Source organism: Myotis yumanensis, unplaced genomic scaffold (genome assembly GCF_028538775.1).
Source record: "Myotis yumanensis isolate MYYU_CA2020_CCGP unplaced genomic scaffold, mMyoYum1.0.hap1 SCAF_3, whole genome shotgun sequence".
Lineage (NCBI taxonomy): Eukaryota > Metazoa > Chordata > Mammalia > Chiroptera > Vespertilionidae > Myotis > Myotis yumanensis.
In genome coordinates this window covers 154,501,269-154,528,783 of record NW_027223754.1, presented here as the reverse complement: position 1 = coordinate 154,528,783, position 27,515 = coordinate 154,501,269, and the positions used below count along the sequence as shown (strand labels likewise).

The window sequence follows — 27,515 nt, the reverse complement described above, 5'->3', positions numbered from 1 at the left end:
CAAAACTAATACCAAACTTAAAATCATATACATGATAATATCTGGTGTTAAAACTAGAAGCTTTTATGTGTTAAGGCAACAAGAGTATATAAAAATAAAATAAAATCTATAGAATGTTATTCCAAAAATAGAGAACATAAAAAATTAATTAGTTACTCATCCATACATATTCTCATACTCCAATCCACATCCTGGCATAGTATAGTGGATAGGTACCACATTGCTCAAAGGGGAGAAGATCTTTCACGCACATAAACACACACAAAGTGCATGTGAAAACTGGAGAAATCTGAATAAGGTCTGTGTTTGAGTTAATAATATTATTCTGCCAATATCATGGTCTTGGTTGACAATGGTTTCATAAGATGTTATCACTGGGGGATGACAGAGAAAGGGCACACAGAGTCCTCTGTGCTATTTTCATAACTTCTTGTGAATCTTAAACTATCAAATATTGGGACTTGTGTAAATGGCAAGACTTGCCATAGATTTCCATTTTATAAAAATTGAAGAAATTATGTCAGTTTCCACATGAATTCAAAGGTTTTCCTGGATTGTAACGGAAGTGCTTTTAAAATAAAACCCTAGAAAAAAGATTCTCAAAATGTAATTCATGAAAGAGACTCTATTTTATATCCCAATTTTATTCACTTTTCTGAATAGTCACAACAGTATTCTATTGGGGATAATCTAGTTAGTATATTTGAAATTCCATTTATTTTTTCTATTGATATGCATGTATTACACATATATAGTACAGAATTTTCAGTGTTGTTTTAAAGAACATGGTTTAATAAATGAGAGGCATGATCTATAATTTCAAACCAATCTAGGACAAATTTGTAATTTCCAAAGTAATATGGTTTTCTTCTTTGTTACAAACAAATTAATGATATAATTGATGCAGAAACTCCAGCACAACTGTTATTCCTGTCTTAACGTTACAGTATTGAACCATTGCAAAATCCATGTGGAGCCATCTAGTTTTATGTATAATTAAAATAAAAGGAGTAAGTCATTTCATTGACTTATAGGGCAGTATACTTTAGTTCAATGTCAAAAGCATACTTTACAAATTTAACTTTTAACAAATTTTACCACTTTTAGTTGTTTTGCCCAGAAAAGTTTCTATCAGTCTTTGAAAGTTGTTACCAACTAACAGACCGAAAGTCTTCAGGCGGCTCAGCCTCCATCATGGAAACCAACATATACCTAATTGGCCACGTCAGTGAGTTTTAGAAACACAAAAGATGTCCACACCTTCTCTAACATAATGGAATTTCTAATAGGACAATTTCTGAAGTATCTTCCTATTAGTCTAAGGTGAGTAAAACACAGAAGTCCCTCCATTTACATTCCATCAAACTGTAAGTTTATACAATATTATTACAGAATAGCTTTGCAATTTCCATTCTTCTCTCCCTTCACATCATAAATGAAACAAAATAAATGTTGTATAAAAGTATACATTCTGTAATAACTTAGGAAAAAAGGTACATACATGTTTAAGGCCTTTAAATATTTATATGATTTTCCTATAGAACTGAAAACCACAAATGTTAAAATTACTACAAAAACGTGAGCAAAAAATAACCTAAGAAATTGTTCAAATGGGACAACTGTAAGCAAATATTTATAAATTTGAGACCAAAGAAAATGATGATTTATTTTATCTACAGACTGGACAAACAGCATTCAAACAGTCATTGGGATCGAGCAAGAGACAGTCTTCTAAAATGAGATCGAAAGAACAGTGTTAAAATGTAATAAATGTAAATGAATAATTTTCAAGCTAAGAAATCAGAAACCCACATGCATCCCTGGCAATTTTTGAAACTGAAGGCTACCTAACTCAATACTTGACTGCTCACTGCTGATTTCTTTGAAGGAAAAGAGTAAACATGAAAAGGAAAGAAAACAGCCCACTTAAAAAAAAAGAAAGGAAGGAAGAGTGCTCTAGAGGTACAAAATAGTATACAATGAAAATGGTAATTCAGTTCTAACTACTACCTATTTAACTGACAGAGAGCTGCAGTAGTGTGTTAGCCTTGGGGAAACATGTCAGCTAGTCTATACATTCTTAGGTGATTGATGTATTCAGATAAGTATTACTTGCCAACAATAATTATTATCAATGGATATATTTTTCCATTCCTTTAACAAAAGCAACTTTAAGATGTTAAAACATGTAGGCTTTCAGAGCTCCAAGATTAGGATACAAATAAAATGATCTCAGTCCACACCATGCCAGAGAAGTTTGCAAAGGAAATGTCACTAAAGCCATATACAGTCCCACTAGCCACTGAACACAGGACCAGACCCAGGAACACATCCATGACAGAAGGCCAGTGCATTTGGGAGACTTTCAGGAACAACAAAAGCAGTCACATTTGGAGCCAGGAGCCCAAAATGCAAGTGTCTCTGACATCGCCCGGAAACGCCAACTCTTCAGATGACGACTTCAAATTCTTTTAGGAAGTGCAATTTTACAAGTTGAACACAGTTCAAATCTGATGAACTCTTCATGACACAGAAGTTCATGTCTGACTTTTTTAAAGTCTTGATTTCAAGAAGATGCTGATTACGAGCCATAAAATCCCTTGGAAGCAAGAGTCTGGAGTGCCTCTTCAGAGCAGTATAAAAATCTTCCTTCAAGACCACCAGAGAAGTTAAGTTTCTGTGCATATGTTCAATGTAATCAGCCTTGAGGGTCGTTTGATTTATTCTTAGTTAATGGGTTACCTACAAAGGAAGAAGAAAATATAATAATTTCATCAAATAGCTATAATCTTAAATCCCCAAAGACAATTTAGTATTAGAAGTTAATCTATCATTCAAAATGCTGGGATGTGCTCTATGAAATTGTTGAATTTTAAAAGACTACCACATTCAGGTGTTCGCAGCTTATTAAGAGTTACACCTATATTTTTTCCCTTTATCATTTCACAATATTTCTAGAACTACTTGCAGAATTATCTAAATGACTTCAACTGTGACCGGGAAACGCTCAACAGGTGATGCTATCCCTCTCAGACCCAAAGAATGAGTCAGGGATTCCTGTTCTTTGCACAGGTTTGGAGGGCATGATCCAAAGACCATAAACACGTCATCCCAGCCCTTGGGAATGGACTCCATAAAATCCATTCTTGAAATAGATTAAAAATTGAGTGCTTATTTGACTTAAATTATATATCAGGAAAATTAATTATTCATGAAGGTGTTCGGAATTGCCTAACAGTCCCTTTCTAGCAATGGTTGTAACAAAAATGGAATTCTTAAAAATTATTCTGGATACTTTGATTCCATTCCAATTAGTGACATAGTTATTTCTCCTTTCATAAAACATTTACAAAATGGCTACTTTTCTTTTGCTTTGTGTTGTGTTTTTAATCAACTATGAAAAAGAGAAACATTGAACAAACAAAAAAATAAAGCTTCCTCTAGATCAGCGGTTCTCAACCTGTGGGTCATGACCCCTTTGGCAGTTGAACAACGACCCTTAGGGGTCGCCTAAGACCATCCTGCATATCAGATATTTACATTATGATTCATAACAGTAGCAACATTACAGTTATGAAATAGCAACGAACATAATTTTATGGTTGGGTCACAACATGAGGAACTGTATTTAAAGGGCCAGAAGGTTGAGAAGCACTGCTCTAGATTTTGCTCTACCAGAGCTAGTCTCAAATTATACCACAAAAGGAAGGTGTAAAATTCACACATTCCTTTGTGTCTCTGTGGTGGGCCCTCATTCCCATGGAAGGAGCCTCTGCCTGTACATTTGAAATTCCTTACTACAGTGCACAGAGGAACTCTGGGAGGAAGTGAACTTGGGATGGGAGGTTACAAACACATAGGTAAAGGGCCCCCTGATCTCTAGAGATTCTAGGTCTAGGAGCAGGGGAGCAGGTAGGGCAGCAGCTCACTATCAGTTTGCCATTCAGTGGTCAGGTGCTGTGAATGGCTTCCATTTTGAGTGTCAGTGTAAGAAGAACATGGGATGGGAATAGGACTATTTCCATGGACATTGTGCCACAGACCACTAGTGGAGATCACTGATGAGTGTGAAAAATATGAACATTTTATTATTACAAACTTTCTTGCTAAACATTAATTCAACAAATCTTTGATTTCCATGGGCTGAAAAAGATCCACCTGCCTCTTCTGAAAGTTCTTAGCAGGAAAAATTATGAAGCATAATATAAGATCATATTTCTAAAACGAGTGGTTGGAATGACAGGAAAAGAGAGGAAGTGATAGCGTGGGAGGGGAAAAGATTGCGAGAGAACAAATGGCTTAGCCTCAGCAGGGACACAGCATAGGCAACTGGAGGGATGTGGTGTCATGACTGTGAAAGTCAGGGCATGTCCTCTTGAGTCACTTCAAGGCCAGTTCCTAAGTCATCTATTGGTGGGTATGATAGATGCATTCTTCATTCCAAGCTAAGCTGAGTACTTCATTCTGCTGCTTTATGTAAATCTCAGGAGTGATTCTCTCAACTAATTATATTTTAAAGCTTTGTTTTCAAATAATTTTAAAAATAGGCATCCAACTCGACAGTACAATACACGGGCTTATGTACCTAGAACAAATTTCTTCTCTATCTCGGTAGAGAAAATACATATGTATACAGGCAAACATATAAACACATATAATTATACAATCCTACCATCAGGAATATCATAAGCATATATTCTCATTACACTCAGTTTTTATCAGCTAAAATAATTGCTAGAAAACCAAAATGACAACCTGACTAAAAGAAGTAATTATTGAAATAAGCATGGATTGAAACATAATTAAGGTAATTTTTTCACACTCTAATTGTATAAAATATTCTTTGTTTAATAATCCTAAATATATTCTAGCATGTTTTATGTGGTGAAGAGTAGGGCATAAGTTGTTTCTAATATCAGATGAAAGTGGACAATTGTTTTAGATTGGATTTTGATCAGAAGGTCATGTGGTTCAGCATTCTGGATTCCAGTCAGTGTGGCAGTAATACTGTTCACACTGGATGTGTCATGCAACCTCTGGCAGCTCAGTTTTTCCATATGTAAAAGGCGGGGGGGGGGGGGGGTCCTATTAACCTCACAGGGTGCTGTGAGGATCAAATATCATGTTATGAAAACACCCAGCTTTGAAGACTGAAGTACTATAAAAACAAAGGTTTTAGAGTTTTGTTTTTTAACTGCATACACTTTTAACAAGAGAGCCACTAAAAGTAGAATGAAAGAATCACACTAACAACAAGTCAGAGGATTAATTTAGGGAATTCAAACAAAGACTAAGTAATAACTTGCCCTTTTCAATGTAGTTATAAATACAAATGTATTTACCCTCCCTGACAACCTCCAGATTTTGTAGCAAATGAAATGGCAAAACCAAAGATTTTAAAAATTACAGAAGTCTAAAGGCCTGGTGCACGAATTCTTCCACCAGTGGGGTCCCTCGGCCTGGCCTGCAGGATCAGGCCAAAACTGGCTCTCCAACATCCCCCAAGGGGTCCTAAATTGTGAGAGGGTGCAGGTCAGGCTGAGGGACCCCACCTGTGCACGATCAGGGCTGGGGAGGGATGTGGGAGTTTGGCCAGCTGGGGAGGGACCACAGGAGGGCTCCAGGACATGTCTGGCCCATCTTGCTCAGTCCTGATCTGCCAGAGCCAGCAGCAAGCTAACCAACCAGTCGGAGCATCTGCCCCCTGGTGGACAGTACATGTCATAGCAAGCAGTTGAGTGACCTTAGCATATCATTAGCATATTACACTTTGATTGGTTGAACAGCCGACCAGGCAACCGGACACTTAGCATATTAGGCTTCTATTATATAGGATGCTTCTGAATATAGGTACATTATCACCAGTTTTCATCACCTAATATGTAAGATCCAAATAACATCCTATATAATAAAAGGCTAATACGCAAATCAACCGAACGGCTGAACGGCCGGTCACTATGACGTGCACTGACCATCAGGGGGCAGACGCTCAATGCAGGAGCTACCCCCTGGTGGTCAGTGTGCTCCACAGGGGGAGCGTCACTCAGCCAGAAGCCAGGCTCAAGGCTGGCCAGTGAGCCTCTCCTGCCTCTGTGGTAGCACTAAGGATGTCTGACTGCTGGCTTAGGCCCGCTCCCCCAGGGGGCTCCCGAACTGTGAGAGGGCGCAGGCCGAGCTGCAGCACCCCCTCCTCGCCCACCGCTGAGTGCATGGATTTCCTGCACCAGGCCTCTAGTTTTAAAATAAAATTACTGTCTAAAATTTAGTACACATAAATATAGCCTTTTTCTGATCTATATACTCATTGAATAAGTCAGGTTCTCAACCTTCCTAATGCCGCGACCCTTTAATACAGTTCTTCATGTTGTGGTGACCCCCAACCATAAAATTATTTTTGTTGCTACTTCATAACTGTAATTTTGCTACTGTTATGAATCGTAATGTAAATATCTGATATGGAGGATGTATTTTCATTGTTACAAATTGAACATAATTAAATCATAGTGATTAATCACCAAAACAATATGTAATTATATATGTGTTTTCCAATGGTCTTAGGCGACCCCTGTGAAAGGGTCATTCGACCCCCAAAGGGGTTGTGACCCATAGGTTGAGAACTGCCGGAATAAGTCTAAGGGACTCAAGTTTAAATTCTGACGTGTCAGTTGGGCAAAACCAATGTCATTTTACCTTTTGTAGACTACAAACTGGCACTTCCTGTTATTGGAGAGTTGCTTGAGCAATATTAATACAATCCAACATTTAATTTTTTTTCATTTAAAAGTAATTTTTAATACACTAAATTAAGTATTGCTTTATTTTTAGAACTTAAATATTAACCTCTTTTCATTTAAGCTGTATCTTTTGGAAGAGGCCAAATTTTAAAAGTTGTACCTTCTAAGGAGGATTTTCAGCAAGTTTTCAGTAACTAAAAGCATGATGTTGTAATAAAAGCAATTTTACAGGAGAGAAAACAGCATTGGCTGCCATGAATACACTGTCTTCTGGTTCTGAGGGCAATAGACATAAAATACTGCAGAGGAGAGAAATGGTCCTACAATTATGGTTGTGCCTGGAGCTTCATGCACTGTAATCACTATCTCAGTAAATTTGCCTTTTCAAAGGCAATAGTTTACACAGCTGTTCTTATTTATGTAAATGCTATTTGTGTGTGTGCTGCACACCAATCAATTCATTAAGTGAATCTACTTAGCTGCTGAACAGGTACAAAATGCAATAATGATAATAATAATAACAATAATAAAATAATAACAGCTTTCCTAGTCATAAGCAGAAAGTTATCTTGGTAATGATTCACCAGAGTGAAGAAGCTAATCTGCTAACATTTTTTTTTTTAAGCACTAATTCTTTAAGATGAGAGTGTCTGTTTATCTCCCAGTCCAACAAATCTATTATAGGGCCCTGATTAGATTTCTCAAAAATGTATAATAAAATGATGTCTTTTAATTTTACACAAAATTTATACTAAAATCACCAATTGAAATTGAGGGACAAAAACAGGTATACGGCATATTTGAAATCAAGTGAAGTCAACTATTTTATATACCTCTCATTTTATATTTTGAAGATTAAGAAATATCCTTTTGACTATCTTCAAGTTAAGATAAACTAGAAAGTCTCAAAAGGAAGAATATTCAATAACCTATTCTGTTCCCATGTGTAAAAGATGCTTTTAAAATCATTACATTTATGGAGTCTAATCATCCGCACCCTCCTCCCCCCGGCGTTCAAGTCATGCTGACTAGGTTATCAGGGGGAGACAACATATTATGGTGAGAGGCTTAGTGTGGGCTCTGTAGCAAATCACCTGAGATCTGATCTCTGCCTTATATAACTTTCTAACATTGTGGGGTTGAATAAATCAAACTTCCTGTGCCTTAGTCTCCCATGTGTAATATGGGAAGGATATTATCAGCCCCTATAACTTTGCTACTTTGATTAAATCAGGTTGTTCCTGCAAAGTGTCTGTCCAGCTAAACGCTTTTTAAATATTAAGAGGTAGTAATTGCCAAAGAAAGACACAGAAGATGGATACATATTGGAGGGGGCATTACTTCTTATTTCTCTACAAATATTGACTTGCTCAATTAGAGTTAATTTTCTGTGTCTTATGGTAACTGATCTTGCAATTTTTTTTTCATATTCTAGTCACTCATAAAACTATTATATCTTGAATGAAGCACCACTCTTTTGGAGAACTTTGGGGGAGAGATAATCTCTTCAGAAAAGGTGATACAGATCAGTGGTTAAAAAGGATGTATCTCAAAGTTAAGCTAAGCTCAGTTCTGATAACTCAGGACATGACCTTGAGTAAAACAGGTATATTAATATCTATGTCACAGGGGTGTATGACCTGAGAAGTTAATAGGTCAAGTCTTTAGAACGGTTCTAGGCACACAATAAGCATAGCAAGTGGTAACGATTATTCATATGCATACGTTCCTAGAAATCTGAATGCACTGAATTTTTAGTTCTTGCCCCTAATTACTTCTGAGCATACGTTATTAGTCTTCACAGACACATAATTCCATTCTTTTTCATTCTCTGCCTTTCCAAGAGGCCAGCTACCATCAGACTTTGCATGCAGGACAAATATTTAGGAAATTAGCACTGCACTCTAACTACTTAGGCTTAAAAAATAAATAGGGTATAATGATGCCAAAACAAAATGAAGATTTTTACATTTATTTATTCATTATTGATGGTTCCTCTGATATTGTTTTCCTTTGATTTTTTGAACCTCAGTCATTCAGTTTGTCAGTTTACATAAAACTGAAATCACTGCCAAATTGCCACAGCATCAATATGAATGTTATATCATATTAACTAAATTCACAAAATAATATGTTCTCTTCTTCAGTATGATCATTAAAATCTTATTATGAGAAACTCCGGAATAATTTTTACATTCCTGTGACTGTAAAATGAACCCTATACACACAATAGTAGAAGACTGCATTTTGAACATTACAAGTCAATTTCGTTTTTTAAAAAGCTAAATTTTCACTAGGATACCCATGTTATTAGGGAAACATTTACTTTTGAATTGATGAACATTATTTATTTAAGCAATTGGAAGGCAAGAAATATGTGGGTGGCAGGTTTAAATGCAGTGCGTGTCCAATCTTTCTAGTACAGCCACTTAGTAATATCACAAATAGGCACCATTTCAAACTAACATTCCAGTAAATAAATGCAACTTACTCGATAAAGTAAAAGGAAGAATAGAATATCTTCATCATCCTAAATGCTGATTTGAATGCATATTTCCTTGTGTGGAATATAATTGCTGCTTCACTGCAAATGTATTTTTTAATGTAGCTTTTACAAGTACATGAATTAAGCTCTCACTTCACTTCTGTCTACTAAATGTGCAATTAAAACACAATTACTCTGCAGTAGCAGGTTTTCTCATTAAGTTAGAGAAAATCTGCCATTGAGCTGGTCATAACTGTACATGGATGCTTTTGTCCCATCGTAAAGCACCTTATACAGGGAGGTATTACAAAATGAAAGACACCTGTCAGTCCGGGATAATCATTCGATAGCAAGCTGGCCAGGAGGTTTTTTAGGTACAAATGAAGTTAAGTCAATGACATATGAATTGCCTTCATAAATACACCACCTATACAAAAAATAAGCCTACAATTGCCTTTCAGGGTGATATGGTGATTCCAACAGCCTTGAAAGCTGTTGCATTTTCATACCACAGTTTAATTTTCCTTCCTAAGAATGGCTAGTGCTGAAATGGTCTGATCATTTATTTTAACATTTGAGGCACCAAAGGTTATCTGTTTCATGCTTCAGCTACAGTCAGCATTTCCACTGAATGACCTTGTTATCTGTTCTATAAATTCTTTAAAAATTTAACAACCTTGAGTGATTGGGATGAAAGTCATTTCCAACAACAGAGAGCCTTTCAGTAGCTAACTGACTACATTTAGGTGTAGCTCTGTGTGGAAGCAGAAAATGGCATATAGTCCTCCTAGATTTCTGCAGAGAACCAGAACACCACACATAACTGAGGAGAGAGAGGATCCCTTATTCTGATAAGAGTTTTATATCAGCATTACAACATGCTAGTAGTTTTAGAAATTTGAACAAGTCACTTAATCTCTGAATCTCCAGGGTCCATACCTTCCACGAGAGTCCATTGGATTCAGGGAGCTTCTAATTCCCTTCTATCCCCAAACTACTATGACCTTTCTTAAGAAGGACTAATTCTACATGGGATAAAACTTTATCCTGATTCCCTAAGTTCATCAGTGGTATAACATTTATGTAGACTTCTTTTTTCTAAAAAGCCTACTCATTAAATTAGAATGCAGAACTAGTCAACAGCTGTCAATGGCTTTCAGCTTCCAATGCTGTGCACATGGAGATCTTGACTGGAAATAAATCTTTCAAACAGATGGACCTGCACTGTTTCTTGGAACTTTGAAGCTGTACAGTGCGCCCGCCATGAACTCTTCTACGTGACTCATGAAAACAGATGACTGTTTGCACAGCCACTTATGCACACTCATCCACTCAGAGGCAGATCAACTGCTCCTCTCTGGATGACAGTCACTGTTAGCAAAACATTTCCCGACTTCAATTCTGGCAGCTAATAAATTTCTTTGGGACAGTAAGGAGACTTAAAACTTTCCTGCCCCTTCTTCCCCAGACCCCCATCATGCACTTTTGTTTAGGCAGGTCAAACATGACCCCCAAATTAAGATAACTTTGAAAGACAGCAATATAATGGGACTCAGTTATGTTTCCTTCAGAGATATCAAAAAGCCCTTAATATGGGAAAATTATTATTTCGAATGCTTGGAGGAAGTCTGAATAGATTTTTTTAAAAGACATTATTCCATACACCAGCACAGTTCACACATTTTTAGACAGTTGATATTTTGAATTCAATTAAAATGTATTTTACCTGCTAAATTTGATAGCAGGTTTATTTTTTTTAGAATCACCTCTCATTTGTTAAGGTGTAATTTGAACTGATAATTTTTTCCCACTTTGTCATTAAGGCTTAATTTAAAAGTTAAAATCTGCTAGAGTATCACACTTCTCAAGAATTTCAGCCTCAAAAAAAAAAAAAAAAAAAAAAAAAAAAAGAATTTCAGCCTCACTACATCTGAGGGCTAGTAGAAATAAGCAGTAACAAGTATGCTTAAAAGCAGGATTTCAGTACAGTGGAATTTTGGGAGAAGAAGGGCAGAAACTTAAGAAATTCATTTTAGTAACCTAGAGATGACTAAGAGAGCAACGTTTTCTCTTATCCTCCTGATTCGTTTGAGTTAGAAATACAAGTGGTTCCTAGTACTAGCATTTCTTTAAGATACATGACTGAATAAAGAATATGTTGTTGTCACTTTGAGAATTTGAGGAAGACAAAGCTAGTACCTTGCCTGAAGTAGCACATCCTCTCTCATCGCCATGCCTATCTTTTCCCATAAAATGAAGTTTAGAGATGAGAGATGTCTGAAAAAACTTCCCTTTCTGCAAGTTGCTAAACTAAATTCATTTCTGAAGAACAGGGAAGCATCTAGATAGTGACATTTACTGGTAATATGTTGGTGCTTTTACTTTTTCTCCTTTCTATTTCCCAGATATACAGTGTTTCTCTCTGGATGTTGTTTGTTTGTTTTTAATAATGCTCAAGCCCTAGCTGGTTTGGCTCAGTGGATAGCACGTTGGCCTAAGGACTGAAGGGTCTTGGGTTCAATTCCGGTCAAGGGCACATGCCCAAATTGCAGGCTCAATCTCCAGTGGGGGGTGTGCAAGAGGCAGCTGATCAATGATTCTCTCTCATCATTGATGTTTTTTTCTCTCTCTCCCTCTCCCTTCCTCTCTGAAATCAATAAAACTATATTTAAAAATAATAATAATAATGGTCAAAATTCAGTAGTCATGAATTCCCAAAGTTGATCAAAATATGAATCTTTAACTCTAGCTATTTCTAATTGCTTAGATGCTGGTCTGAGATAGCTGATTCAATTATAGGGCCATTTAAATATAGAAAGTATGGACCATTAGGTAAGGGCACAATCATCATTTGGTATATGGAAACTCAGTGAAAGCCTGATGGCTCAATACTTTTCATGCTAATTTACAAAATAATAGGCAGATTGAACACTGACAGGGGTCCACGAATACAACCAGGGTTTTGTATTACCCATTGTGTCAACTGGGGGGGCTACTGTAGGTGGTAATATTAGGTTCACAATAATGATATATTGGCTATTTGTGGCAAATTTGTTAAATTTGTGGGTATCATAGTTCAAAGAATGATGCCCCTTTCTTTTAATAAAGATAATTCGATGCCTTTCTTCACTGACCACAGAGGCAGATCTTTGCCTTCTGTTCCCTAAAGCTGTATGGAGTTCATCTTTCCTCTGCAATCAGGGGCCCCTGGAATGCTAATGGGAACTATAAGAAAGAGTTGGTTGCAGTTAATCCTGTAACACAATGTACACACCTGCTGCTCTGTGAGAAACAAACCAAGGTGAGCTCATTTCTGGAGTTGTTTTGAATCTTTACTCCTCAATGAAACTTCTGTCCCTTCCTTAGAGTCCGACCAACATTAGGATTCACCACACTAGTGCTCCATGGTGGAGCCAGAATATTTTGCATGTGGATATTAAAAATTCTCATCAGGCACAGCAGAAACCTCTTTCTACGCCTCCATTCGAACTTGAAGAGTTTTACACGTTTGCCTAAGGAACAAACACATGTCAGGTACTCCACTGTTCAACGGGTTATTACAGGAAGCAAACCTGGGAGAAAGGGAACATTCAACAGCAAGACAATAATTTCCTTCACCTCCATAAAAGCTCAGGACAGCAATAGTTTTGTATCTCTCCTAGAGGATTATAAACTCTTAGAACATTTTTTATTTCAGAGAAACACATACCCATAAATGGGACCTAAAATAAACAGGTGTTATAAGAAACCGATACAAGGATAGTAAGCATTTCTTGTGAGTATTTTGGACAGCATTCCGCACAAACTTAAGAAAATGTTCATTAAGATCAAGGGAGAAAGTATGTAGAAAACAACAGACAATCATTTTAACATAAAAGGGTAAAATAATTGTAGAAACAATATTATGTAGTAGTATTCAATTTGAATTCAAAGACTTAATACTTGCAATCTTAACTGTTCATAGGCTTGTTTGCAACTGTGCAAACCAGATGAAATAAAGTCCTTGATTAAGATAGTAACAGCCAGACAGAGAGTTGGTAAGAGAATAAAAAGATGACTAGGGTCTAGAAACTGATTAGAAATAAAACGTATGGGCATTTATGTTATCATGCTAAAAATATTCAGTGGGTATATGAAATTAAAAAACAATAAGACTTTCCACTAACCTTCGAATTTGTCTTCTTATTTGTCTTATTCATTGTAGCCCTCCACCTCTTTGCCACCATTATCTGAGCATCCATGTCTACAGTCATTGATAATTCGGTAAAGTCTGAACCTTACTCATATACACTTTAATGCTGATAAGTACGGCAGAGTACTATGGCCAGTGTGTGGGTCTAGCACCCATGGGCATTCTCATCTCAAGCCATCTTTTTTATTCTCTGTACATCGTTTGTGTAATCCTCATTAATGGTCAGAATGGGATCCATGACTTTTTCAGTTGTAGTTTATGTTATTTTATAGGTATAGACTTTCAAAAGTTACGGTTCTTCTTTTTTATATTCTTTTATTGATTTCAGAGAGGAAGGGAGAGTTAGAAATATCAAGGAGGAGAGAGAATCATTGATCAGCTGCTTCCTGCACACCCCTTACTGGGGATTGAGCCCGCAGCAACCCGGGCGTGTGCCTTGATGGGAATCGAACCTGGGACCCTTCAGTCCACAGGCTGACGCTCTATCCACCGAGCCAATCCAGCTAGGGCAAAAGTTTTATTTCTAATTTCTCTTTCCAAAAGTATTCCAGATATTACATAAAGCATATACTATTTTAATTTCAAATATTTGGATAATTTAATATTATTCAATATTAGTCAGTATTATTCAATAATCATATGGAGGAGTGGCTAGTAATTTAGAATCAGATAACAGAGGGTTTTGGTAATATAATTCATTTCTTACATAAATTTATTATATAAACTTGAGAGATCAGGGTAGTTAAAACTAATCTATAATAATAAAAGCATAATATGCAAATCAACCAAACGGCCGAACAGCTGAATGACTGTCCAGACGACCTTCAGGATGACCTTCCGGATGAGGCTGGGGCTGCGAGGGACAAGGCAGCGGGGCTGCAAAGGCCTATTCTTGCACAAATTTCGTGCATCAGGCCTCTAGTCATACTGTAAAAAACTATTTCCCAATTTTGAAAAAAATTTGAGTCTTTTAGCACTAATAACAGACCCTCTTTTCCCTATCACTGCTAACTTGGCCTCTCTCTCCCTAACCATAAAATGTGAGACTAAAATTATGGTGTGAAAAAGAGCAGAAATTTTCGCTCTGGTCACTGCATTTACTTGACTTTATGCATTTATATTAGAGCCAATGCAGTCATAGCATGGGTCAGTGTCATGACTCACCATGGACTGAAGACAAAAGATGGAGGTGGAGAAAATGTAGAGGAGCTTAATATCCTTGAGAAAAAGCATGGAGCAGACCGAGAATATACTGCTTAACATTTCTAGTTCTCCATTTTCTTCACGTTGTTCAAAACTGTGGAAAGTCTTATTGTTTTTTTAATTTCATATACCCACTGACTATTTTTAGCATTGTAACATAAATGCCCATATGTTTTATTTCTAATCAGTTTCCAGACCCTAGTCATCTTTTTATTCTCTTCCCAACTCTCTGTCTGGCTGTTACTATCTTAATCAAGGCCTTTATTTCATCTGGTTTGCACAGTTGCAATAACCTTCTAATTTGTCTTCTGATTTGTCTTGTTCATTGCAGCCCTCCTCCTCTTTGCCACCATTATCCTGAAAACAAAAAGCTATAATAGTTTCCTGTTACAGAAAGAGATGTAAATTCTTGTTGGTGATCTAGAAGGTCCTTCACAATTAGAACTCAACCCACCCAGCTTCATCTCTCCATCTCCCAAAGCCCCTCAGAGACACATAGGCACAACTCCAGCCATACCTAACTAATCCCTGTAGGCCTTGATATGCCCACTCATATCTCCTTATCCTTGTGTACATTTTATCTTTGCCTGAAATATTCTTCTTCCAAACATTAGAGTATTTAGATAGTTATCACTTCATGTTTCATTAGCCTTTGTGATTTATCTAGTCAACACTTTGTCCATACTTCTATTATAAGACATATCTTGTCCATACTTCTATTATAAGACATATTTTGTCATATTATGCTAATTTGTTAACCTATTTGTTTCTTCCACTAAACTAGAATGTATTGGGTAAAGATGATATTAGCATATTTTAATATTAATTATTTTAATTTTTTTTATTGTTGACAGTATTACAGATGTCCCTTATACCCCACCCCCTTGGCCCCTGACCCAACCATGCCCCTGTGCTAAGCAGCATTCCAGGCCCTTAAATAATGACTAATATTTATTAATAAAAGATTGAAACAATGAATGGATGGATGGAGGAACAAATAAATGAATATAAGGGGAGAATGATAATTAATTTCAGAAGAAGAAAAACAAAAGTTACTATCTGTATTCTCCATGAATAGCAAGGGGAATGATTAAGTGACCCAAAAGGTCAGTGCCACCATTTTCAATTCTTTAAGGATTATTCCCGATTCTGTGATTTCAGAATTTTAAAATTATAGATATGCATGGGTCCTGACACCAGCTTCACACTTACACCTTAGATATTTAAATTTATTCTCATTTGGAAAAGGCCTGATTTTTTAAAACAAAATTAATTTATGAAAATCATAATGCAAAAAGATAATAGCATTCTGTGATGATTTAATTGGTATTAGACTAACCACTGGGGATGTGGAAAATGTCCAAATAGATACAGCAAGGTTGATTATGGCATATTCATTACAGTTAGTATTTCACAGAGAAATTTATCCTAATTTTTTGTAAAATGCAGTTTTCTCTTGAGTAATTTTAATACTGCTGCTTAACACTGTCAGGAAATTTTTCTCATGAAATGTTCCATTGTGACAATTATCCTACATCCAAGTATTACATGCTCACTTGACATCAGGTATGGCGGTGCATCTGAAGTACCAAATTCCTTATAATGGAACAAACAAATACATCCATGACTGCTTCACCCAAAATACTATTGTGCATGCAATCTCTCTGCCTCTCCCATGCATGCCTATATTTAATTATATATTCTATATTTAAGTTCAGGATGCCTGGCTGCTCTCCCTCCCCCCAGATTATATTTTTCAAGTATAGAGACTGGCATTTCAAAAGACAAAGAGAAGTCAATTTTTGCTTAGCAAAATGCAGGAGACTGCATTTTCTAGCCTAGACAAGACTGTCAAAGGCAGTTGATCCTTCTATTGCTCATGGAACCTGGAACCTTCCTCACCCTTCCTTTGCTTCCACCTCTCAGATATTAATTGCCGGCACCAGTAGACTACTTAGTGCACATCCATATTCTCTTATCGCTCTCAGAATTATTCTGTGAGACTGTCCCTGTTTGCTATTTACTGTTATGAGTCTTTGTTTCTAATTGCTATTATCTCCTGGCAGTTAAATAAAAGCTCTGATGAATTAAGTGAAGCTTTTCAAGGATTCATATAAGCAATAGGTGATAGTTTGCAGACTGAGATCCCTGATTTGGGGCTTCAAATCTAGTGAAATAGGTCCTGCATATCTGTTATGTCATTCATTCATTTGACTAATATTTACTGAGCACATATGAAATGTCAGGTGCTTTCTTAAGTATGGGGAGCGGGGAGAAAAAAAACCATTGTCCTTGTGAAACTGACCATTAGCCAAAGACACAATTAGTAACATTTTAAAGTATGTTAGCCCATGCAAAGAGAAAAATATAGCCAAATGGGAGAGAGCGAATTTTGAGGCAGGGATGTACAATTTTAGTTAGCATAGACAGGGAAGACTTGCTAATAAAGTGAGACTTCACTGAAAGCCTGTAAGAGAAAAGAGAGCCAATCCAGCTGATAGCTGGGCACTTCACGCAGAGGGAATACATAGTGTGTGCAAATGACCTGAGATAAAAAAAGTAAGGAGGGTAGTGTGGTGGCAGTGAAGTAAGCAAGGGGGACAGTATAGAAGATGCGGTCACAAAGGCTCATTCAATCATCTATTTCTTTCTGTGTGTTTTTCAACAAATGTTTTTTTTCTTGCTATTTTACTTATTGAGGATAACCAGTGGGGAAAAGCAGATATGATCCTTGTTGTCACGACTGCACACTAAGTGCAAGTACATGGTGGTCACCAGAAATAACATGGCTTCATACCTTCCTCCTTTCAAAAGCCTTATTCCTGGAAGTTGGAACTAGGTAGAGCCTGAACGGACAGGAGAGAACACAATGGCTTCTTTGTATAAGCCCTGGAAGCCACTGTTCTTTCCATTCCAACAGCGAGGAATTGCAAAGTTTTAGGAAAGGAGAGGCGTGTGTGTGTGTGTGTGTGTGTGTGTGTGTGTGTGTGTGTGTGTGTAAGTCTGGGTGTGAAACGATGGAAGATTTCTCTGGCAAATGTTTTCAGCTGCCTGGTGGCAAAACATTCCTGAATGCGTGTCTTACATACACTTACACTCTAGCTAGATGGAGACATCCCTAGTGTAGAAAACCAAGTTCAAATAAGAAGGTCATGCATTCCTCCACCATAGCTTTTAGCTCTTCCTGTCTATGAGAAGTGTCTTAAAGGGATGTCCTCTCCCCAAACAAGTCAACTGTATGTGAGTTCAATTATGAGAAAAATACCACATCTCCATTTTAGGGGATTCTGAAGGAAGAGGCGGAGAAGAATCTAAACTAATATCTGAAGCAGAGAATCTCTAAGGAGCTACCCCTGCCATGGCAAACTGGTTTGAAATGTGTAGCAGAGGGAAAACCAAAACTTATTTGGTCCATGTAGGCTTTTCCTATTCAAATATTTATTCTCATAACCAGGAGGCTAGACTGTCTGGGTTCAATCCTAGATCCGATGCTTATTAGCTATGCAACTTTGGGCAACCTCTTCATTTCTCAGTCTCCTCATGTGTAAAATGAAGATAAGCCTATTTCATAGAGCGATTGTGAGCATTAAGTGAACTAATATATATTAAGTGCTTATAATGATGCTTGACCATAGAAAAACTTCATAAAGTCACTTATCATGTGGTTTCTTCCTGAGGAAGTAAACCTTTTATCATTAGGAAGTGTTCTTCCTTAATAGTATATCAACTTTCTTTAGGTTAGTGTTTGCGTGGTGTATCTTTTACATTATTTTTTTATGTTCAGTTTTTTTTATAATTTTAGATTAGATGAACCTCTGTTAAATAGTATATACTTGTGTTTTGATCTTTTGATCCAGATTGACAACCTTTGTGTGTGCCTCATAATTGGATCATTTAGGCCATTTGCACTTGATATAATCACATTAGAAATTTGGGTTTAATCTACCAACTAAATTTTATTTTACTTGTTCTAGATTCCTATTTTCTTTCTTCTTTTGACTTCTTTTGTGCTCCCTCTAACATTGACAACTGCCTCCATGGATTAAGGAACTCCCAAAACTAAACTAAACTAGTCTTCATTCTCCCCTAGATTCTGGAGCAATAACTCTTCAATTTCTTATTGACTTTTCAATGCCTCCACGTATGGCATCTTACATTTTGTTAAAAAATTCAGTTTCCTTAGAGGGAGGGGAGAAAATAGGGCAGTTTGATGGTATTATTAAATATCCATTACCAAAAGTGGAAGTCAAGTTATATGGGTTAAGTTTTATTGATGAACTTGGTGTTGATCAGTCATTCACCAAATGTATGTAATATTTGAAATTTATCTTTGATATTCTACTGGCATAGTGCCTCTGTATTACAGCCATGTTGAGATGGAGTCTTCTCTCCATATTAACCTTCACTTAATTATTAAAACAGAACTTCATTAGCAGTTACTTATATGTGACTATATTGTCCAGTTTGCCTAGGAAAATCCTGATTTACACAATTTATTCTAACTTCCCATTAGATTTATCCTGAAATTAGGTCCTACTATGGACAACAAATTATATCATCACCCACAGAGAGTAGTTACCTTCATTGTGGAAAATTCAATTTTTAGTAAACAATTCATAATGTTGAAATCTTACAGCTATGAATGAATGACTCTCTGAAACAAATATTTCAACTATTACGATAGTAAAAATTGAGCATTCCTTGAAGTGTAAAAGATTTCTGAAGCTCATTCAGTCACATCAAGTTGCTAATCAATTTTTAAGGATAGCATTAAGGAAAGGTTTGTCGCTAAAGCACTGTAGTAACTTCAACTTTCCCATCATAGAGCTGAGACATGGATGTTATAATGTGAAAGACTGACTACAATATTATCAATTAGTGTTGTAATCCAAAGTCATAAACTCTGAGAATCAAATTAAAGCCATTGCACACACTGTTACCTTTGAGATAAGAGATTTATTATAACAAACAGGACAAATAGGCTTCTTATAAAAATCAAGATTTTTTTAAAACACTAATAATCTCAAGTATAGGGTTCATTTTTTCTGGATTTCTTTTTGGTTATTTATATTATATTATAATGAACAATTCAATTCTGATGGAATTTTTCTAATGTTGCCTAAAATAGAAAAATAAAAATTACCTGTGAATTTCAATTTCTCCTAATTATTTTTACCATGAATAATTAAAAGTTGGATAAGAGGCAATATATCCTATATACACTGAATGTTCATCTACTGATGATGATGATGATGATGATGATGATGATGATGAATAAAATGATGAATTTTAAGATTTTCTAAGAATCAGGCAGGCAAATAATTATAATAGTTAAGAACCAGACCGGCATGGCTCAGTGGTTGAGCATTGACCTATGAACCAGCAGATCATGATTCAATTCCCAGTCAGGGCACATGCCCAGGTTTCGGGCTTGATCCCTAGTAGAGAGTGTGTAGGAGGTAGCTGATCAATGATTCTCTCTCATCATTGATGTTTCTATCTCTCTCCCTCTTCCTTCCTTTCTGAAATCATATATAAACAGGCAAGAGTAGGGGGTTAATAACATCATTCAGCCAAGGACTTATCCTGACTTGGTTATTTATTAACTGTGTGACCCTATTATTTCACTATTTAAAAAAACCAAAAACCTCAGTTTCCATCCTTATGTGGTAAATCCATATCTCATCACACTACTGTGAAGATTAAATACAATCTTAGTGAGAATACAATAAATAGTAATTTTAAACACTTTCAAATAGTACTTTGAAATAAAAATGTAAATATATGCTCTTAAGATTATTCTCATTATTACATCATTATTATAAAATATTAACTTTATATAAGGCATTAATTATAAATGTATTTCTGTCTCTTTGATACTATGATTGTCCTCTCCAAAGCTATGCATTTCCTGTGCAAAGACTGCTTTATTTTCAAAGATAGATCACTAGAATGTGATACATTATAAAAATGCTATATTCTGTACATAAGGTCTAACACAATTTTAAAAAATCTATAAGCAAAATACATACAATACACTTTGTTTGAAATGTACTAAGGTTAAAAAATCATTTAGGTTTTATTTATTATTTCATAAATAGGAATTATTGGCTTCTGCTAATTGTATAATATCTATAAACACTTTTAGCATCGTGTTTTTGTGATTTAGTAAGAACATTAATGTTTTATTAGTAATAGAAAAATGTGCCAGGGTAGCTTAGCATTCCATAAAATAGTCCTTTAAATCTGTACCAACTACTCCAAGCTAACTTCATCTTAAATTGCTCTAGGCAAACAAATACAAAAAAAAACACCTTAAAATTAAAAAAAATCTTCACAAACCTAGTACATAGACCCTAGCATAACATCCCTCCCTCTAAAGTTACCAAAACATTTCAACCATACAAGGATACTTTTTGTGTGAGGATGTCTTTTAATTGTATCATTGAATATAGAAATATCAGTTGACCAAATATCAACAATTACAATGATCAGAAAAAACTGCCTCCTTTACTATGTAGCTCTGATAAGTCCTCAAGGGATGTTGCTAAAAAAGCCAATACCTGGTAGCTATAAAGGAGAAACTATTTTTGCTCCTACAAGATAAACCTGGGGGAAATGCCTTTGCAATGGATTAACATAACAGTTTCTATCTGGCCCATCTATGTGGGTTACCGAAATGACCCAGATCCTGTGACCACTACAGACACACACGGAATCCATTTATTACATCTCTATGGTTTCTGTCTAGGGTGAATTTTTGTACCCAATCCAAAAGGGAGTAGGTATAGATAGACCAACCTTCAAACTTGTGCTATCTCTTCATAGTCCTCATCTAAATATAAATGGAAGTCTTGTGATAACTCTACATTAGTGTTTACTTAACCCGGCTGACTACTGTGGAATAACAATGTGCATGCTTGAATTCTGAGAAAGCTAGCCAATTTATAAGCCTATTAAAAAACTTGCTTCATTTATGTATTTTACTTAACAAGGACATAAAGCATTTACATTTGGCCAGTAACTGTTTAGTACTTTATAAATATTAACTCATTAAATTCATATAAGGGAACTATGTGGTAGGTATATTATTGTCCAATCTCACAAATATGCAAACTGAGAAGCATAGATGTAAAGTAACTTGCTGAAGGCTACCAGCTAACAAGTAGCACCGTTGGGATGTGGCTCCAGAGACTGGCTTCTTAATCATTACACCATCCTTGCATATACACAACACAGCTGCCATTCTTCACGGGGGCAAATGGGACTCATTGAAATAATGGATGGGTGGATGGATGGATGCTTCTGGCAATGTATCTATTGAGAGTGATTAAGGCAAAGCTAATAGAACCCTTGGAGTCATCCAGAGTCCTCAGCAATTTAGGAATTTTTTTCCCCTTGAAAAAGCCCTGCTAAATTGCACATAGATTATTATTATTCCCCTCCCAAAGGAAAAGAATTCCTTGCTTGGGCTAACTAGCTAGGCACAGAGCTCAAAAATGTTGTTTTGTTCTGTTTGTTTTCTGTGACTTCAGTTCTTAGCTCTGTTGTATGTGCTATGACTAAAGAATGAGATTATTTTTTGGTGTAATAACAAGTGTGTTTTTTCCTTATAAAAATGTATCCTGTAGGCATAGGTAGTTTAGGATGACAACTTTTTAAACTACTTGCCTGCTTTACATGTCATCTCAAAAGCTAGCCCTTTCCAAATGAACCTGGTAGAGATGTAATAAGGGATATGGAACCTGAAGAGGTAGGTCAGCTTGTGTCTGGACTTCCAGTGTAGATGAGATAAGAAAGTGTGTATCTGAAGTGGTATCTCTATTCAGCAGAAAAATTTGTGAATGTGTTTGTCTGTGGATACGCAGATCCTGCCATAGTGGCAGGCATCGAATACATGTTTAATAAATGCTTAGCAAATTAATGATTGAGATAATGATTTTGTTCTAAAATGTCCTTTCACAGGTACAACATACAGAGTGAAAAAAAAAACTCTGAATTTTCACATATAATTCCAAATTTACGTTGCATTAAAAAACATCTCCTGGGCATATATGGAAAGACTCCACTTCTGGAATCCCCTGCAGCTGGATGGGTATATCCGTAAGAGTTTTGACCAAGAATTTTAGTCAGATTTTTTTGCTCTAGGGCTGATCATATAATTGCTAGTGCAAAACTCTCCAAAATTATCTTTCTCTTTAACTATGGAGGGTGGGGGGTGGGAAAGGAGGAGGGCAAAAGTAGATTTATAGTTGTAAGTATGTGAAACACAGAGTTTATTCTTGAATTATCATTCTCATAACCTGCATGTCTTTTTCCATATGAACAACTGTAAACCTATGTTTGCCCACACTGTATACCAGATCACATCCTCACTGAAGCCTTGAGTCTAAAATGAGGAAGACCCAAAATTGGCAATCCAAGGCCACCTATGATGTTGATATAGTTGGAGTAAGACATAAACCTTTATTTTAAACTACTGAGATGAGATTGTTTAAATTTCTTTTTTTAAATTCCTTGCATGCGTATCCCCAGGGTTTATATAGTGGTATTGAATATGATTTTAATAACTGAAAAGAATATCTGTTTAATATGTATCAGAATGTCATCAAAATGTAGTACAATATCTAAAATCTTAGGAAATAATCTAGAAACAGCATTGGAAGCTTCCAGAATTCACAGAAATTGCAAATCAAAATGCTTAACTTAGAAACCTGATCAGAAGGGGTTATTATGTGGGAGCCTACAGTGGAGTAACTGAATTACGATTATAGATAAATGTACAGGCCTTCCACTAAGTACAAACAACAGTTGGCAATTGAAAGTCCTAGAGAAAAATTATTTAAGGCACTCTTTCCCCAATGAAAGCTGCCAATTCCTACAGAATGCTTTGTAAAAACTGCTGCCAGTGCCTTTTGAAAAGTATAGTTTACATATAATATCGCATTCATTTCAAGTGTACAACATAGTGTAATGTACATTTATATACCTTACAATGCGATCACCATAAGTTTAGTAACCATCTGTCACCATACAGAGTTATTAGGATAATATTGACTATATTCCCTGTGCTGTACATTACATCCCTGTGACGTATACTGGAATATAGTACCTCTTACTTATCTTCACCTTTCCCACTCATTCCTCCTCCCCTCCCCTCTAGCAACCATCAGTTCTCTGAATTTATGAGTCTATTTCTGTTTTAATTATTTATTTTGGGATTTTCAGATTTCACAAATAAGTAAAATCATGCAGTATTCCTGTCTTATTTCACCTAACATAATGTAATTTACATCCATCCATTATTGTCGCAAATGTCAAGATTTTATCTTTTGTATGGCTGAATAATATTCCATTGCAGTACAGTTTGAAATTGGGAGCATGATGCTTCCAGGTCTGTTCCTTTTTCTCAAGATTGCTTTGGCAATTTGGGTCATCTGTGTGTGCTTCTAGGAATTAGATGAAACAGTTATCTCTCCCAGTCTTGAAGGGATGGTCTTGCGTAGGAGTGACTGGATGTGCATAGACTGGATATGCTGGGTGATCTTGGCAGGCCAGCTGGAGCAGAAGTAGGTATGTGTGGTGCCTGGTGGGCCAGCTGGGCAGGGCTGCAGCATGCAATAGCTGAGGTGGCCCATGGCTTCAGGGAATCCTGGTGGGTTGGCTGGCTGGGACTGAAGTGGCTCCTAGCTGAGGAGGCCTGTGGCACTGAGCTCCAGAGGTGTCCTAGGAGGCTACTCACTGAGCCTGCAGTGGACACTGGTCAAGGTGGCTTGGGCACACTGTGGAGGTCTTGTAGCGTGGCTAGAGCCCTTGGACTGAGCTCCCACCCATGCTATCTAGATGTAGGGGACATTTAAACAATGGCACTCACCAGCACTTATAAGCCCAAAGAGTTCCCACATTTCCCCACTCATTTGGCAGGTGCCATGGGTTAGTAAATTGACTTTTATCACATACAGTGTAGGTGCCTCTTAAATCACTGTTTTATCACTGTGCTCAGAACAGATGAGTCTGCCCATGCAAGCCCCTCAGTGATATATCTCCCTACTGCAAGCCAGTCCTGATGGGTGGGGTTTCTACAGTGGGGTTTCTTTCTACCTTTATCTATGTGGTCTCTCTCTTATTTGTTGTGCAAAAACTGTTCGATAAACTCTCAGTTGTTCTCTGGGTGAAATTACTATATATATAGTAATTGGAGGAGGTAAGTCTAGGGTCATCCTATGTTACCAACTTTGACCCTCCCTCTACTACCAGTCTTTTATTTGGCTTCTAACTGTAGAAATGCCTTGGTTTTCTTTGATGGATTGAAATTTCTGACCTTTGTAATTGTAAATTAAAAATTATACATACGCACTGTTTTGACCTTCACAGCACTTCTAAGAATAATACCTAAATAGTCATTATATTTGAAGAACATGTGATGATCATGTCCCTGTTAGTCAAAATTTTCTAAGAAAATATCGGGGAAGATATCTAAAGTTTACATGGCACTTTGAATTTTTACACTTCTTAAGAAACAATACATTTAAGTGGAAAGAGTATAAACTTTAGAATCAGACAGATCTGTGTTAAAACTCTGCCACTTACTAATTGTATAGCTCTGGGAAGGTTACTTACACTGTTCAAACCTCTTTTTTCATCTGTACTAAAGAATAAGGTGACTTAAAATGCAAGTTATCATAACTCTTAGAAATATTTGTTTAGATCATCTAGCACAGTACCTGGCAAGAATTGGCATTAATAAAAACAAAGCTATTGGTATTATCAAAATTATTACTGTTGCTATCTTGATCTTCTATCTAGTTTTGGATACTGTTGAAAATGGTAAAATATCCAAGTGTTGTTAGTCAGGGTTCTCTAGAAAATAGAAACAATAGGACAGGGCCTTAAACTGTCAGGATGAAGCCCACCCATGTTATGGAGGGCAATCTGCATTATGCTAAGTCCACAGATTTAAAGTAAATCTCATCCAAAAGACACCCTCACAGAAACATCCAGAGTAATGTTTGACCAAATATTTAGACATGTGGCCCAGCCAAGTTGACACATCACACTAAGTAATATTTTGCCCTTGACTTTCTAAACACTGAATTCCTATATTTTATTGTCTGTGAATAAACAATGTTATTTTATAATTGAGCAACAGCTACAATACTTCTTGAAATTCTTTCTTGTAGTAGAACCTGAAACAGACACATTCTCATTGTGCCCATTTCTCTTATAAAACCTACAAAGAGGTACAGGGCATTTGCTACCATATTGAATGAGAATTAGTCTTCATGATTGTTTACAGAACTCCCATTTTGTACTAGATAAGAAGAGAAAAGAAGGAAACTGTCCTGGAGACTCAAGCATCCCTATTCCAACCCAAAAGATTAGTGATATAGAAGGATAAAGGAAAACAAAACAAGAAATTGTCCATAAATAATCAGCAAGCCTCACACGTAAGCACAGGGTGGTGGCATCGCAAATATTCTATTGTCCTAGTAAAATTCACCCAGAAGTGCTCTGGAAGAGCTGACCATACGGTGTAAGTTTTCATAACGAGATGGAGTTGGTGTACATTTGTGGGGATGAAGCTGAGAGAACCACATTGCAGAACTACATAAGGCCTTTTGGGATCTTGACAAGCTAGGTAGACTTAACATCATTGCACAGCAATCACTAATGGCTATGCTGGGTGAAATAGAGAATTAAAAATTACCTGATCCATCTTGACAATGTCTTCATCTTTCTGTAATTTCAGTAATCTCAGACAGGCTAAACACTCAGTGAGGAGTTACTGGTACTACTGAAAATAATTCTACCCTTAGAAGCACCAGTGAAAATATTTCTACCCTAGATGTTTTTACTAGTAGTCTATTGGTATGAACACTTCTCTTTCATGTTATGAATCTTTATCTTTACCTTTGATATCATAAGTGATGTGACATAATTTCACTGAATAGAGTCTCCTTAGACTATTACATAGGTGAAATGTATACTAGTATTTGTCAAAAGTTACTTTCAACAGCTATTATCATAAACTTTATCCACATGGGAATTTCCTTACTGCTGATATAAGAAATCCTCGAAAGTATATTGTGGAAGCAGATAGAGTACATCTTTATTATATACGCAGGGGTGCTCTCAGCAAGTTGATTCCATTTGTGAAATTTAACATCAAACAATGGTTGACTGTCTGGCCAGACACTTGACTTCAGTAATCTCTCACATCGATCCTATGTTGTCATTGAAGTTGGAAGCTGAGATTTCTAATCATGATACCTGTTTAAATTCTTCTGACTGTCAACCAAAGTGTCTGTTGAGAATATTCAATTTTATTTCTTTCAAGATAGAATAAAAGCATCACAGTATATGAATCCTAGGAACAAGCTGACTAAATCAACTCTCCCCACAATTACTCAAACAGCCCTTTCAAGGATAGGGTATTTTAAAGTTGCAAAGCAGAGACTGCATTCAGTTATTTGCAAATATCCTTTGAAAATGAATTTGCACTGCCTTCCTTGGTATAACCTACTCTGTGTCTCTGCCTCTCACTCCTAGTTTTCTTTTAACAGCACTAGAAAGAGAATAGGGGATGCAAAGTAAAGGTAAAATATGTTTGCCACCAGCAGAGACTAAGCAATAAAAGATAAAGGTAAATAGCCAACAGTAAGCAGAACATCAACAAAACAGCCCTTTATTGACTTTGGACTAATCCCACCATAAATCATGGGAAGCCAACATTGCTACTTAATAAGAGCAAAACACAATAATGCTGGACCACAGGAGCTAGAAGTACATTCAATAGCTAAATAATGCTCTTCTTTAATAAGTTCAGTATTAAATGTTTTAATAAATGTTTAATGGAATTCCTTGGCTTAGTATAAACTATAAAGATTTTTTATTTCTTTTT

The 27,515-nt window shown here is 36.3% G+C and overlaps 1 protein-coding gene across 11 annotated transcripts in view; it reads right to left on the bottom strand.

Annotated features, from left to right (window-relative positions):
* Positions 1 to 651: 651 nt before the first annotated feature.
* Positions 652 to 27,515, bottom strand: part of TAFA2 (TAFA chemokine like family member 2) — a 466,038-nt gene continuing 439,174 nt past the window's right edge. For 10 of the 11 annotated variants that reach the window (XM_070409826.1, XM_070409829.1, XM_070409827.1 and 7 more), the window contains one exon: positions 652 to 2,742. In XM_070409826.1, the coding sequence (XP_070265927.1) occupies positions 2,731 to 2,742 (12 nt within the window). In that variant the 3' untranslated portion in view covers positions 652 to 2,730. Of the gene's footprint in view, positions 2,743 to 12,493; positions 12,732 to 27,515 lie in introns of all 11 variants that reach the window. The other variant, XR_011470817.1, reaches the window with a different exon arrangement.